The sequence below is a fragment of the Coffea eugenioides genome, chromosome 8 (genome assembly GCF_003713205.1).
Source record: "Coffea eugenioides isolate CCC68of chromosome 8, Ceug_1.0, whole genome shotgun sequence".
Taxonomy (NCBI): domain Eukaryota; kingdom Viridiplantae; phylum Streptophyta; class Magnoliopsida; order Gentianales; family Rubiaceae; genus Coffea; species Coffea eugenioides.
The window spans coordinates 29,535,248-29,551,581 of record NC_040042.1 but is presented as its reverse complement, the minus strand read 5'-3'; the positions used below and the strand labels follow the sequence as shown (position 1 = coordinate 29,551,581).

Here is a 16,334-nt window from a genome sequence, read left to right as displayed (position 1 = left end):
TAGTGGTTCAAGCTAGAAATGTGAAGTTTATACCTTGAATGCATTAAATTCCAGATTTAAGGATTGAAACTGCTTTGTTATGACCAGCTTTATTTGTGTATGTTAGAGGCTGAATTAGACTTAGGTTAAAACATGAAAGTTGTAGGAAATGATGTTATATAGTTTCTTGTAAACTTTCAGCTCGATCGGAGCACTGTAAAATATGAAATGACTGAAATACCCCTGACTGCCAAAAGCCTCATTTCGTGGACAGTTTTGAGATTTCACAAGTTTGGCTTCATTTTTCATCTTGATCCGTATCAAATTAGCCTTTGACCAAAACATGAAACTTTTAGCCCTATGTTTCAGCTTTCCAACACATCTGGAAACACCTCAAACGAAATTGTGTAGCTTAAGTTATTGCCGTTTGAATTTAGTACTGACAACCAGACTGACCATGAATTTCTGGTTCTGTAATTTGCAAATTTGACCTAGATCAGCTGTGAACTAGGTTAAGTTGTCTTCATGAAAGTTGTAACCCTTCGTCTTAGTGTCGAAACGGTATAAGGTGCACCCCAATCCAATAAACGTAGCTCTAGTTTTGACCAAAATACTATAAGATGCCAAATCTGCTGTTTAGCTTTTTGCCTTCAAAACTTGATTTCCGATTGGATTATTATGCTTGTGTTGTACTTGGATGATTTTGAGCCTATTGAATGGCTATTGTGATGAGATTATTTGTATGTATTTTGGGGCTGAATTAAGAAAAACAATGAAGTCATAAATGGCTGGAAAATAGGTAAACACAAAGGGTGTGTTGCCCAAATTTTCACTCGAAAGTTAGGTAGATATACTCACGACTTGAGTAAGGGTTTGAGGACGAATTGAACTTGAATCGTCTAGGGTATTCAAGTCTTGTTTCATAGAGGTCTATAAGTTAGCATTTGGTCGAAACTTGTACCCCTGGAAAAATGAAATTTACGACTAATAGAAATACGTTTTCCTCGTTTCTTCGACTCAAATGGTATTTCAAAATATAATTGCTTCAAAGTTTCACCGTTTGAAGAACGAGCAAGAGTTTTACGAATATTCTCTAAATGAGTTTCAATTACTTGATTCTCGTTAAACGAAACGTTTAAGTTTCGAACCTTAGTTACTTTTTAAAGCTCTTAAACAATGTTTTATCGCAGATTTGGACTCCAAACACGGAGTAATACCCGAACGTGACCCGTAAAGGCACTACACACTACAAGAAATTTGGTCATCAGTGACAACATTTCTTAGTGATAACAGAAAAGTTGTCACAGAATGAGGTCCTCTACCAACAACTTTGAAAGTCGTCACAAATGCCTCATAGAACTAACTAATTAGCGACGACTTGGATTTGTCATCACAAACATATTCTGGCCTATGGGATCCAAGAGACTGGGAGTTATTGGTCTTTAGTGACGACTTGATGAATATCATCACTATTACTATCTCTGTTTCTTTGACAACTTTACAATGTCGTCACTGAAGCTTGTGTACTTTCTTTATTAGAAACTCTCTATTGTCACTATAACAATGGATAGCTTTAGTGATAATTATATGTTGTCACTAAACTATCTTAGAATTTTTACAACTTTGGCAATATATTAATATTAATGTTAATTTGTTTCTAATGAAACCGTTTGACTATCATACAATTTTGAGCCTCTTGATTTTCATATAAATTGGCAATTTGACTAGTTTAGTCAATTGGTCATATTAATTTGTCCAAGAATGACTTGTTAAAGGAAAAAAAACTAAAGACATTTTGTAGTTAATTTCCCAATACCTAAAAAATGTTAATCTATAAGAGTTTGTAAATTAAACTAGTTATTAAAGCAAATAACTCCTAAACTCTTTAGTTAATTAATTAATCAATTTATTATATTGCTTTAATTATGTATTTTTTATTCGAAGTTAATAAATTAAATGTGAAGTTTTATGTTTGACTAATAGTAAATAAATTATTTATGAAAAAATATTTTTCTCATCTAATTGACATTTTTTAAATTTTTTAATAAGAAGGAGTCAAATTTAAGAAGTACGGTACTAAAAAAAAGGTACTTTTTATGACAAGGTAATTTTTGACAAAAGTCTAATTCATCACAAAAAGTCATCTTTTATGACAAGTTTCGGGTTATCGTCATGATAAAATGGACTTTCTATAACTAAGGTGTACAAGTCGTCAATGAAAGTCATAGAATATCTAGGTAAGGTAATAAAACATTTTTGGCTTTTATCTTCTCGCTTGTGTATTTCAGAGAACATTCACAATAAACTTTTGCCCACACACAGAGGGGCCTCCTTTCTCTCATTTTGCTTCCGTATTTGCAGTAGATCTGCCATTTCTCCTGATGGGTTGTCTCTCAAAACGTCTCCGTTTTGCCTCCTATACCTCTGAGGTATTTTTTTTTTGGCAAATCTCCCAACCAGTCATTCCAACTTGTATCCCCACAGGCCGTTCCAACTTGTATCGTCGTCATCTTCGATCTATAAATCAAGCACCCATCTGTGCATAGAAGTTGCGTCTCCTAGACCGGCACTATTTTTCCATTCCTATTCCAGTCAGAATTTCCATTACTCTGGCTATATCTCTTCAATGAGGTCTCCCCAAATCCCAGCCCTTCAAGCCCTAACTTGTATCCAAATTTCCCCCTCCTAAAATCTTTCAGTGGAGCTGATTTTTTGATTCCCTATACTGGTGAGCTTTTAGTTCTAGCCTTAATTCAAATCCTTGTATCATTCATTCCCATTCAATGAATTTATTTAGTGAATATTAAAGTTGTTATTTTATTTTATTTATAGCTTACTAACTTTTTTAATTAAGGAAAGAGACAAATTTTCTTCTCTATTTTTCTTCTTGGCTTTGTAAAAATTGTTCATGCTTTCTTTGTTTTTTAATTTAGTGTAAAAAAGTTCTTATGGGTCAGCCACTCAATGCTGGGATGTTTTGGATGAATAGTGGAAATGTTGGTGAGGAAGAATATGATTAAAAACTACCCTAGCAAAGCAACTGGGAGCAGTGTCAGTAGACCAAGTTTCGGATGCCAAAGTCTAGCAAACTCTAGCAAAGTATTTATGGTTGAAGGACAATTATGAAATCCAGTTGCATGTTGTTCCGCATTAGGCTTCTTGGGTAATGTAAAGGTAAGTGAAAAAAGATAATATTTATATTTCTCAAATAATTGAAACTATAACTTGTTCTAGGACTCCGTTTGATAAAACTGAATCTGAATTCTGAATTCTGAATACCGAAACAATTAATTTGCTGAATATTAAGCACTGAAAAGAGATATATGAATATCTGAATCTTAATGCTGAACATATTTATATTGCTTGATAAACATTTATAACTTAATGCTTAATAAGCTAAATTGTACAATTTTGCCCTTCTATCTTTTAATCCAAAAAGGAAATAGAACCTATGATTTAATTAGTTTAAAATTATTAGGTATGAAAATGACAATATTTATTTTTAAATCAAAGTAATATAAAAGAAGAAATATATTATGGAAAAGTCCAAATATCGGTGCAAATATATTTTTAAATCAGAGTTTGATAAGAAAAGTCCAAATATAAGCAAAAGGAAGCTGCAATAAACAAGTTTTAAATTCACACCAAATTATATAGAAATTTAATTACTTCAATGGAAAAATGTTGACGCTACCTTGGAAATAATGAATTTGAGATCGGTGAGTACGGTAGCAATAAAAAAAAATTGGGAGGAAAAAAATGACAAAATTATAAAAGAGTAAAAAGATGGAAAAAGATAAGGAGTAGACAGATGTGAGTAGCATGGAGAAATTGTAAAAAAGTCATTAAATAGGGAAAAAATAGAAGTAGAAAGCCATTAGACAGAGAATGTCAGGTTGTTTAATTAGATAAGAATTTTGGATAGAGAATATTAGGTTGTTTAATTAGATAAGGATTTTGAATATAATTAACAAACAAGGATAGATTTGGTATATAAGATAAAGTAGTTGAAGTAAATCTCTTGATTCTTATCAAATTAAGCATTCAGTTACGATTCTTGTGCTGAAAAAAATACATACAAATTCAGCACCACTTAATAAGTTCAGCGGAAAAATTTTTATTTATCAAACATCCAAAACATCTGAATGTCTGAATGAATTCAGTTTCAGCACTTTTTTATGTTATCAAACAGACACTAAGTTGTATTTGTTTGGAAATCAGCGTTTTAGAGTTTCTGTTTGTTAAGTACCTTTGTGTATTTTATATGTGGAATGTTCAAGGGCCATTCTTATTAAACTACTTGTCGATTGGTTAGCAATAGCAACGGGTAATGCTAGTGCTATTGCCAAGCTTAATGCGGCGAATTCAACTAATTTTGGCACTTTTATGAGCTCAGCTGCTGTTTTTGCAGGTTATGCTATAGCATTGGCTGGACCATCTGTTTTTAGAGGTACTTTGCTATGATGTAATTGCTGATCCTTGTCTTCATACCTATAAATAAGAGTTGCGGATTGTCTTTTCCTTTTATTGAACGATTAAACTTTACCATAACTTGGTGTTGACACTAGAATTTGAGATCTAATTTTCCTCTGCCATGATTTTTTTTTCTCCAGAACTATGCACTGCAATTTTCTCCAAGATAGCAATACGAAACATTCGTTCTATTTCCAAGAGGGTAATCACTTGTATTTCTTCTTCCCTTCTCTTTTGTGCTTTGCCAGGAGAGATAGCTATGGGACTGTTATTGGTTAATTGAAGGGAATTTTTTCTTTTCATTTTTTATTGTAGTTTGGATTTACTTTTCTTCTTTGTTTGGTACAATGAATCTGTTCGACTTCTAGCATCTTAACTTAATCTGTTTTTGTGTAACTCCATCTCATAGCATTCTTAATTATTTGCAAATGCTAAAGTAATGTTCTTTAATTGTTTGTGTTAATAAAATGGAGTTCTTTCCTGCTTTCATATATGGTTCCTTGGTGTTGCTGGTGAAGTAATGACTTGTAGGAAAAGTTCCCTTTTTTAATCTGGGTATAGATTGTATATTCTAGATATACATGTGTACATCAAGTTGTCTCATACAATACTAAATACTCAGATTTAGATACTTTTCTTAACATGACTAGTTGGACTAGTCTTTGTGCTTAAACCTGAATTATGTAATTGTCTTGCTATAAAAGTGTGTAATAACCTTTCATGCTAGGATATAAGTTGAAATTAGTGATAAGCAGGGAATAAACACGGACATCATCTCAAAAGTTTGTAATATGATCTATGAACTCTGTTTGATTTGTGGGCTTTGGTTGCATGAGTTTTAGTTACACAGGCAATGTATTCATGTGACTTTCTATATTTTATTCTTATGAAATTTCAAAGTGGTTGTCACATGGGTGAAAACAAATTTTGCATAAAAGGATACCATAAAATGACTAGTCTGTATTCTTCTAATTGGATGTCATGGCTGATTACTTGTGTAGAGGAATTGTCTATAGTTATAATATGTGGATATATTGTGGTGAAAGTTTGTATTACCTTAATGGATTATGACACCGTAAGTATTCATTTGCAGTAGCATTTTTTTTATGGGTTGCAGTGCCATGGTTGATTTTGTGCATTAATTTAATTTAGTTGTATGGTTTGACAACTTTAATTTCATAAGAATGACAAAATTCTTGCTTTTGTTTTGCTCAAGTGTTTTAGCATGGTGCGCAGAATATGTTTTTCCATCAAAGCTAAATTAGAGAGAGTAGTTGATTATCATGCTTTTTTCATTTCTATGTGCATTTATTTCTGAGCTTTAAAATATTATGGTCCTAAAAAAAAAGCTACTGGCATGACATATTTGCTATTAGAACTTTTGAAAATTGAAAGTAGGCTGGTTATAGAATGTACTAGTTAGCATAATAGTTAGAAGCTCCGATTTATAGTGGAGCATCTTTTCTATTTTATACACAGTTTCACTTAAATATTAGATGCATCAAATTTTTTATTATCATAATCATTAAAATATTACCAATGGGCACAAAGAGTCCCTATATATGTTGAATTTTAGTTGTCATCAAACCTTGGTCTTCTGATAAATAATAGACATTCTCGATACCTGAAAAGCTGAAGTTGCCATTCATGATCTATTTGAATGAACCATACAAATGAGGCCTACGAAGTCAAAGAAGGATCACTGTTTGGTTCTTAGTATAGTAGCATAAGCATATTAATTGTTTCCTGAGTTTTTAATATCGTAGTCAAAATAAAAGAAGTGTTTCTTGAGTTCTAAAGTTCTAAGTGCTTTATCTCTTACTTTGCTCTTGTTTAGTCATTGTCTAGATGATGCTTAAAAGAAATGATTTAGCTTATTTTCTTGCAAATTCTTATGTTCTATTTCTTGTCTCAAGTTTTTCTTATCACCTGCTAATAATTGAAGTACTTCACTGCAGATATGTTGCTCATTTTAGATTTTTGGAAGATCAGCAGTAAGAGTTGCTAATTGACTCAAGAACTATAGAGAAAATCTTATACTTAAGAAATGTTTCAACAACACATTTTTTTGGGGACTTGGATTTGATTTGTAAAACTGCCTTGACTTGTATGTGAAATTTAGGCCAAATGCCACTTAGCAAAGTATTTGTAGGGTGTTGTTGAACTTGATTATGATATTTGAATGCTTCAAATGATATTTTGGCATTTCGTAATGTAATGGATGCCTTCATTATGTAGGGTGTTGTTTTTTTTTCATTTTTTAGATATAATTGTAGCAAGAAAATCTTCAAATTTCATGGTGGTCAAGTGTTGTCATTGAATCAGATTTCTCTATTGACAACCATCTATTGTTATAGAATTCAAAAGTGTTTAGTGACAACAAAAGTTGTCAGTAATTAGTTTACTCCACTGTCAACTATGGATTAGTTTTAGTGACGATATTGCTTTGTACATTATTAACAAGATACTATGTCATCACTAAAATTACAAAAATTACTGACGACACCAATTGTCACAAAAAAGTACTATTCACTGACGACTTTTAAGGTCATCACTGAATACTTTTATCGACGGGCCTTCAGTGACGACTAAAAAGTTGTCAATAAAACTTATCAGTGACGACTTTTTTTTTTTTTTGTGACGAAAATGACTTGTCAATGAAAACCAATTTTCTTGTAGTGACATCTTTTGATGAGTACTTCCAAATACTTGATTGCACTTGACACTTGTGTTTAATACTTGAATAATGTGATTACATGATGTATGAGTGGATTGATAGGGCAAGCGTGTACTTTATCGCACTTGTCCTAATGTGATTTGTTCTTGGTTATTGATTTCAGTTGAATTGATATACATGCATATGAATTATATCTTGTTTGGAATTTCAGAAACCCTGTGGTTAGTTAATCGAGTCGAGCCGGCAAGGGTCTGGTCGATTAGATAACGAATCTTGGGTAGTTAGTGATGTCGAGTAGAGTGTTATCTTCTCGACTAATCGGTATACTCGAGTATTACCACTAGTGTTTATCTTGGAGTTCGGGCCCGGTAAGGGGTTTGGTTGGTTGACGGAGATTGGAGTTAAGTGGTGTACTACTGGACTAATTATCTTACTTGAAAGTTGATGGAGTGTCAACTACTATTTGATCAAGTTATGGTGGAACTGGTTTACCAAGGCAACTGTATCCTTTTACGTGAAATACTGATTATGAAATGTTGGCTGTGCAAGTGTATTGTTCATTTTCTTGACTTGTTATGCTCGCTATCTCACTACTATGTTACATTTACTGTTAATTAATTAAGAGCAAAAAGTCCCAGTGACCCTCAAACTATTACCGGGATGAAGTTTTGGCCTCCAAACAATTAAAAGTAAAGTTTTGGCCCCCGATCTATCCAAAGTACAAATTGTTAGACCTTCTGTCAAATTCATCAGTTAATACCGTCGGAATCTACGACCACGTGAGAAGCACGCCGAAATACGAAGGGCATTTTTGTCCATAAAGAGCTGTCATCCACTTGGTGAAATGGGACTTCTTTCTGAACTTGAACAAAGAAAAACTCAATTGCAGCCAAAGAAGTTGCTGAACTGGAAGCATGCGAGCAACCAACAATCCGGATTTCCCATTGTGCAGGTGTGAGAAAATGTCGAGGGTCATAACTTTGTGGATCTCAAGAAATCCTGGACGGAGATTTGCGGTGTGCGCGGATGGTGGTTGCAGATTTTGGCAATGGATTGACAAGGAGATGTGCAGCCGGTCAACGAAGATCATACCTGGGCTTCTGAAAAGAATTAATGTAGCTGAACAGCAAAGAGATGCGTATGAAGAAGAAATAAGAAGACAAGAAAGGAAAGTCGCAAAGTTGAAGGTCAAAGTGAAAGAAGGGTTAATTCCACTTTGTCCCTCCAAACTTTGGATGATTACCCACTTCAGTCCCTAAACTTTAAAATGGGACACTTAAGTCCCTAAATTTATAAATACCTCCCACTTAAGGAAAATTGTTAACAAATCTTGAATGCTGTTGGTGGTCGAAGTGTCCCATTTTATAAGGATTTAGGGATTTAAGTGTCCCATTTTATAAGTTTAGGGACTTAAGTGGGAGGTATTTATAAGTTTAGAGATTTAAGTATCCCATTTTGAAGTTTAGGGATTGAAGTGGATAATCGTCCAAAGTTTGGGGGGACAAAGTGGAATTAACCCGTGAAAGAACTAGAAAAAGAAATCCGTAGCAAAAAGTGGGTGAACAAGTGTCTGGTGACATTGTTTTTGTTAACATGGATGCTTACAACTATAATCTTAGTTAGTTGGGGCAAAAAAAATGGAAATCTCACAGTTTTTAGGCAAATAGAAGGAGCAGTATGAAGATGAATGAAGCGGGTGCACGTTATCGTTTCTGTACTCTGTAATGACTGTATCGATAGATGTGCAATGAAATCTAAGTTTTGATTTGTTGAATGAAAAATCAGGCATGCTTTGTTGGAAAAAAATCAGACTATATTTGTGCCTGCTTTATTTTTTCACTTGTTTGTTGAAGTACTCTGTAATGTTGTTTCACTTGTAAAAGAACTGCCCAACTTGAAAGGGATGACAAAGTGAAGATCAATTGAGTCCCAGTGGGCCTCAATGTGAAGACGCAACACAATTCCATTAACTAGATATACTAACCAGACAGAGACATTAACATTTGCAAAAGTGGAGTAAGCAAATATAAAGACCATCAGATTATACTGACCCTACATAACCAATGTTGATGTCAATGGTCTACAAAAATATAGCCAGAATACAAAACGTAATCAGCACTAACAAAAGTTGATTGGAATTCATCCACTAACATCCAACGAGATTCAAGATTGTAAGACAAAAAACAGTTGGCAAAAAATGTGATTAGAGGTCCCTCTTCAATCAGTTCTTGACTGTTGCCCCTCTTTAATTAGCTCTTCCCCGTCCCTTGTCTTTTGTGGTTTGTCTTCCTCTCCCTCTACCTCTTCCACTCCACTTTCCTCTCCAAGAACCAATTGTGTACGGTGGCTCCTTACCCAAATATGCATAGTTAGCATTTATGGCTCCTTTTTCTGCATCAGTGAGTGGTTTCCTAGTTGAAGTTTTCCTGCTACGGATTGGTGGACAAGCCCTTTCACTCGAGCTTGGGGTAGATGTTTGTTGCTGTTGTTGTGGTTGGTGGTGCCCAGGTTCATGATCATGGATTTCATGTGGTTGTTGCTGGCCTGGTTGCTGTTGTGGCTGCTCATGCGCAGCTTCATCAACCTGTTGTTGCTGTGGTATTTCTGACTGCATAACCTGCAAAGTTTCATGAACCATGATAGCTGCTAAACAGGAAAAATTAAAAGTGAACGTTGTTGGTTGTACTTACTGTCTGTCTCCTCCTTCTTGCACTTGATTGCTGCGTCACAAGTTCATTTGAAGTGTCTTGCTGCCATTGTTCATTGGTTGGCTGCTTGCATGTTGCTGCATTATGACCAGCCGCCCCACATTTTCGACAATGAATAATGATCCTTCTTCTTAGTCTTCTACCGTGATTCTTGCCTTCAGTTGTGTCCCTTCTTCTAGCCTTTCTAGGCTTTCCAGGTTGAGTTACTGATACCGGGGGCTCCAATTCAGGCATTGTTGATGGGGGCCAATGATTCTCACCACTAATTGGTTGTAACACATTTTCATAAAGTTTCAAGAATAGCCCCCTTCTATAACAAACATTCAAGTACTGCCGTGGGTCTTCATTCCTCAAAAGAATGGCAGTAATGGCGTGACAACATGGAATGCCACTAACCTCCCATAACCTGCAACTGCAATTCTTTTTCTCCATATCTACGGCAAATTGGGCCCCTCTTGGTCCTTTTACCTGGTAGCTATGCATTGCATTCCAAATAGGCATCCACTGACTTACAATTTTTACCCTATTTTCAATAATTTTGTTGATTAGAGGTCCAGTTGGGCAATCATATCTTTCCATTGCTGATTTTCTCTTCCGGATCCTATCCATAAGGTACTCCCTGATCATTTCCAGCATTGTTATAATTGGCTGGTCTCTAGCCTCAAGAATATGTGCATTAAAAGACCCACCCAAGTCATTGACCAGCATGTCACTCTTTGTATGAGTCGGAAAGAAGGCCTTGCACCAATGCCGAGGAGTTGGACCATTTTTTACCCACTGATATGTCTCGTTATCAAAATCTTTGAGTTCTGCCATTGCTTTATTGTAGAGTTCCTCTGTTGTGCTGTTGGCAATGTTCCACAGCCTATCCTTAAGAGGCAAACTTGGATGTTTCTTCTTGAAGTTTCGATACATGTGTTGGACACAATACCTATGCTCACAATTTGGAAGAACTTCAGCTAATGCTCTATCCAACCCCTGTAAAGGAAGAAACAAAATATCAAGGGAGGTTACTATGTATATACATACACATACATACACATGTTCACATTATTGCAAAGTGTATGTGTGTATACCTTTTGTTGGTCAGAAATAAAGGTATAATGAAATTGATTTTCAATTTCCAAATCATCACTGAGGTATTTCAAGAACCACACCCACTGCTCCGTAGCTTCTCTCTCTACAACTGCCCAGGCAATGGGCCACCACCCATTATTAGGGTCAGCTGCAATGGCAGTCAATAACTGCCCTCTATAAGTCCCCTTCAAATGACACCCATCCAATGCTATCAATGACCTCAAATCATCCTTAAATCCTTTCTTCAATGGCCCTAGATAGCAGTAGAGTCTCATAAATTTTGGGTTGCCCCCAAGCCCTCTAAATGGAGTAAACATTACCTCGATTGTGCTGCCCTCATGTGTCTTTTTTATCTCAGCACAATATTCCTAAATTCTCTTATACTGTTGTTCAGCTGATCCCTTTATCATTTCAAGTGCCAGTTTCCTTCCTTTGGCTGCTATCCATCTGAAAATTTGAGCTTGGTACTCCTCATTCACAGTTTGTCGGATCTCCCTAATTGGGATTCGAGAGTTCGACTTAATCCTCTCCATGTACCTGTCAGACAACCACTTAGACTTCAGGTTTTTATTTTTCTAGGCGTGATTGCAATTTTCATGCTTGTCATTCATGCTTTTAACTACCAAATCAGTACTCCCAAGTGCTTTTTCAATTGAGGCAAACACAAACCATTGGCATGGGGCCTTGCACTTGGCTCTCACCTTTTTACTCTCATTCCTCTTGGTGTATACTGGTCTCCCCATCTTGATACCATATTCTTGAACAGCTGCCTTAAACTGGGCTCTTGAACCAAATTTCATCCCCAACTCGAATCTGGTATCAATCTTGAACTTCTCCATACAAAAATCTTTGTACCTTCTTTGGAATTGGTCACCATCTTCTTCTTCTTCTGATGAGCCACCATCACTGCTAAGGTGATTTGGGATTACATTTTCAGCCAATGTATCAGAAGCTTCTGGTTTATTTCCAGCTTGTTGCTGCTGTGCTTATACATTTTTCCTTCTCCTAACCTGTTTTTTTTTCTGTTGTGGCTGCTGTGCATCATGCTGTTGTAAAGAGAATGTGCCTGTTGCTTCATTATTTTACTGTGAATCAGGCTGCACCTTATGTGTCAGTGGCTCATCAAACTGCTGCTCTGAAGTTCCACCCCCTGTTGTCTCTGGTATCAAACCATCCAGTAGTGCCTCATCGCCACAATAGTCACCAGTGCTAAATCTATCTGAGTCATGCTCTGATTCTGATTCTGAAACATCTTCGATGAATCCTTCCTTTGCAATAGGTTGTTCACTGCTATGATGGCCAACAGGTTGCTGGATAGTAGAAGCTTCAAATGTGCCTTCTTGCTGGTCTGTTGAAGCAGAGACAACACCTCGTTCTGGATCTAGTTCACTAGCTTGCTCATGCTGGGATAGTAGAAGCAGAGGCAGCACCTCGTTTGAATGTGCTTTGATGCTGGTCTGTTGAAGCAGAGGTAGTAGCTCTCTCTTCTAGATCTAGTGCACTAGTAAGCTGTTGGATGCTCTGCCCATGTCCAGCACTATGAGGCTGTTCTAATGACCCAATTTGTTTCTGCTGTAAACCTGAATTCTGTAACACATCTTGATTGTCTTTTGTACCAGTATTTTCCTCAAATAACAGACCCATTCTAAAACCTTTTTCAGAACATGGTTCCCCTATTATTCTTCCCTGCTCGTCCAACTCCTCAATCACAACACCACAACGTTTTTTTTCTACTTGTTTAACAATCAAAGGAGACCTAAATTTTTCAATTTCTTCAGGTGTCAGGTGGTTACAAAATACCTCCATCACCTTAAACTTGTAAGCCCATTCTGAAAATTTGTTAACATTCTCATCAGTGCATAACTCTCTTAAACCATTGGATAGATCTTTGTTTGGTTCAACATAGTAATACAGTATAGCAGCTCTACGATGTCCCAATTTTCCTACCATCTTATTCAGTTCAAGAATGGTCATTCTCTCGGCGCTGCAAAGATCTATATCATCTACATCTCCATCAACATACCCCATATATTGTCCCCAATTAATTCTCCCCTCATGATGCAAACGTATAGTAAACCATTCAGAATCAGCCTCTGCAACAATAATTTTATCTTAGGTCAATACAATATTTAAAATAGGAAGAATAAATTATCTCACAAATTATGAGTCAAAACAATTGTATTCGGCCAATAAACTACTATTTCAGTAGCCCCTTTTTGTCGGATATGGTCAATGGGTAAAATAAAAAAATAATGTAGGACCACTGAAGCGAATATAAATTTCTACAGTAAAAGATACCAACATATAGGACCACCAATCTTCCCGACAAACTGAAAATTTGACTAATACCATTTTTTTAAACGTTATTGACAACGCTTTGTTCCTCTGTTATATACAAACCATCACTGCTCAGACGAAAATGGAACAAAAATAGGGTCAAACCACTTACCGTAAACAAGAAATGGATCAAAGTACACGTCTGGCTTCCTTATTTGCCATTCCATTTCGCTTCAATGTCTACTTCCACAGTGCTGGTAGTAGTGCTCGTAGTCGGAAAGTTGCAGCAAGAATCGTTAATGGCAGACAGAGGGAGAGATAGTGGAGAAAGTAAACAGTTTGGTCAAAATCATTTTTCGCTCCATTTCACCAAGTGGATGACAGCTCTTTATGGACAAAAATGCCCTTCGTATTTCGGCGTGCTTCTCACGTGGTCGTAGATTCCGTCGGTATTAACTAATGAATTTGACAGAAGGTCTAACAATTTGTACTTTGGATAGATCGGGGGCCAAAACTTTACTTTTAATTGTTCGGAGGCCAAAACTTCATTCGGATAATAGTTTGAGGGCCACTGGGACTTTTTGCCCATTAATTAATGGTCAATTTGCTATTTGGAACATCACTAAACTATAGCTCACTCCGTAGTTTTGTTTTCCTTACATGGGGTACTAGCGAGGTGTAAGACGTGTACAGACTAGCGTAGTCTAATTGTTTTGAATTTTGAAATTATACTCACGCTAGCACCCGACTAGGGTTGTTTGTACTTGGATTGTAAATTCGTTAATATATTTGGGCGTGTATGAGATTTGTAGTTGGATTTGAACATCAATGTATATATATTAAGTTTGAATTTGTTGTGTTATTTAGTTTTTATGGATGTAAATTATTTTCTTGAGTTACGAGTGAGTAAGTCCTGATGAGAGTTGGGCAGGTGACTCGCTAAACCCTAGTGTACACCCTAGGAGGAGGTAGGGTCGTCACAATAAGGTGGCGTTTGGTTCGCACATTGGAATTGGATTCGGATTCGGAATCGGATATTTTGGGTTTGGAATGAGGTCATTCATTCCAATACATTTGTTTGGTTCAAGTACCTAGAATGTGTATCATTACTATAGTTGATGTTTGGTTCGTCGACTCTTTCGGAATGGAATAGAATAAATATATTATAAATCACATTGTAAATGATAGTTATTGGCTCTTTGTAAATGGAATATAAGAAATTTTTACTAATTAAATACATTTGTTTAGATATACATATATATTATAAATATATTATTATATAATATTAATAAATTTATAATATATATTATATAAATATAATTATATTTAACTAAATAATTATAATATATATTTATATAATGTACTAATATTATAATTATAATATATTATATATATGTATATATTATATATATATAATATATATAATATATATAAATATTAATTATATCATTGTATAATTATAATATGTAATTGGATTTGTTTCTTGGAATCAAACTTGGGAATCGGACAAAACCCACCAAAATACTTGGGAATGGAGAAACACCAAATTTTTAGAAATCATTCCAAGATTTCAATTCCCATTCCAGTGAACCAAACACCATTTATGGGGTTCATTCCATTCCCCGAATCCGATACCCTCTTACCAAACGCCCTTTAAGAGTTTTTGCTCTACTCCAATGATTTTTGTACTGAATAACCGAGGGTTGGCATTTACAAATGTCAACATTCGCAAAAAAATGTACTTGAATTAAGAGTATGCATAGCAATTTAAATAAGTGAAATATTGAGTAATCGGAGCTTTTCACCTAAAAGTGTCGATCTTCGCGTCAAAAGACGTTTTCACTATTTAAGTAAGATATTCGGCCATAAATTCCTCTCAGTTAAAATTTTTTGAGGAAAAGATGATTATAAGAGGAGGAAAGTTATAAATTGACTATATGATTTGCTTGCTTGTGAAATTAAGTTAGGGTGAGAGATTAAGTTTAACTTATTAAAATTAAGTATAATTATCTTTCCTTTAGTTGATATTATAAGTATTTAGTGTAAATTGAACAATTACATAATGATTGTTTGCCAAGTTATGAGCAATTGAATTTGAAAAAGTGCATATAGTCACCTCTTGAATCATTGTTGTTGATTATGTGTTCATTACTTGAGGACAAGCAATGGTTCAAGTGTGGGGTAGTTTGATAAGTGCATAGTTTACATGTTTTAAGTATGTTTTGTTAGTTAGTTTTGGTGTGTTTTATTTAGTTTTATAACTAATTAGTTAAGATTCTAGTGAAAATACGCATTTTGTGGTTTAAATGGTAAAAATTGCATTTCTATGGATTTTTATGGTGAAAACTTCATGTTTTTATAGGTTTAAAGATTCAATCATCAATTGGAGTGATTTGAGAAGATAATGGATAATTGATGATGGTTTGAAGTGATGAAAAGAGAATATGAAGTGCAAAAGAGGAAATGCAATCAAGAATAAAAGGAATCAAGTTTCACAGCTTTGACACCTTGTAGTATTTCAGCTATATCTTGAGTTACAAGTATCGGATTGAGGTGATTCTACAACCTTGTTGAATCTAAGAGATAGATCTACATTTGGTATGAAGACATTGAAGTCCAGTTTGTGAGGACTCATGTTTTATTCTTAATTTAGTTTATTTTATAATTATTTTGCCCTGGTGTTATTTAATTTTTCTTAAATTAAACTTTTATCGCGCGCGCGTCGATAGTTTCTCGAAAGTCGCGCCTGTACGACTAATTGGAGATTTAAGAATTTAATACTAGACTAGTAAGTATGAGTAATTGTCGTGTTAGAGGGAGTACATTGGAGGATTAGTGTATAAGTGTAACAAACAAGAGAAAAAGTGATAGTACAAAACCCTATTTAGTTACTATTAAGAGATGACTTTTGGTACAACTTTAAGTTAGCTTCCTCAACACATTTCTTCATTCTTTCTCTCCAAGAATCAAACCACAAAACGCTCCCTCACCATCTCTCATTTTCGGCCAGCTAAGGGAAGGAAAAAAGAGAAAGAAAACTCCATTCTTCTTACTCCAATCTTGCTCAAGTTCTTCATCCAAACCACACAACACTTGGAGTTTCACTCTAGCTTGAAGAAAGGTGCCATCTTGTGAAGTTTCTT

The 16,334-nt window shown here is 35.1% G+C and overlaps 1 protein-coding gene across 1 annotated transcript; it reads right to left on the bottom strand.

The window, feature by feature from the left end:
• Positions 1–9,374: 9,374 nt before the first annotated feature.
• LOC113780500 lies at positions 9,375–11,231 on the bottom strand. Its single transcript, XM_027326298.1, has 3 exons — positions 10,914–11,231; positions 9,820–10,815; positions 9,375–9,746 (listed from the first exon to the last, which is right to left on the bottom strand). Exons 1-3 carry the CDS (start codon positions 11,229–11,231, stop codon positions 9,375–9,377), a joined length of 1,686 nt encoding a protein of 561 aa, XP_027182099.1.
• Between the last annotated feature and the right edge of the window lie 5,103 nt (positions 11,232–16,334).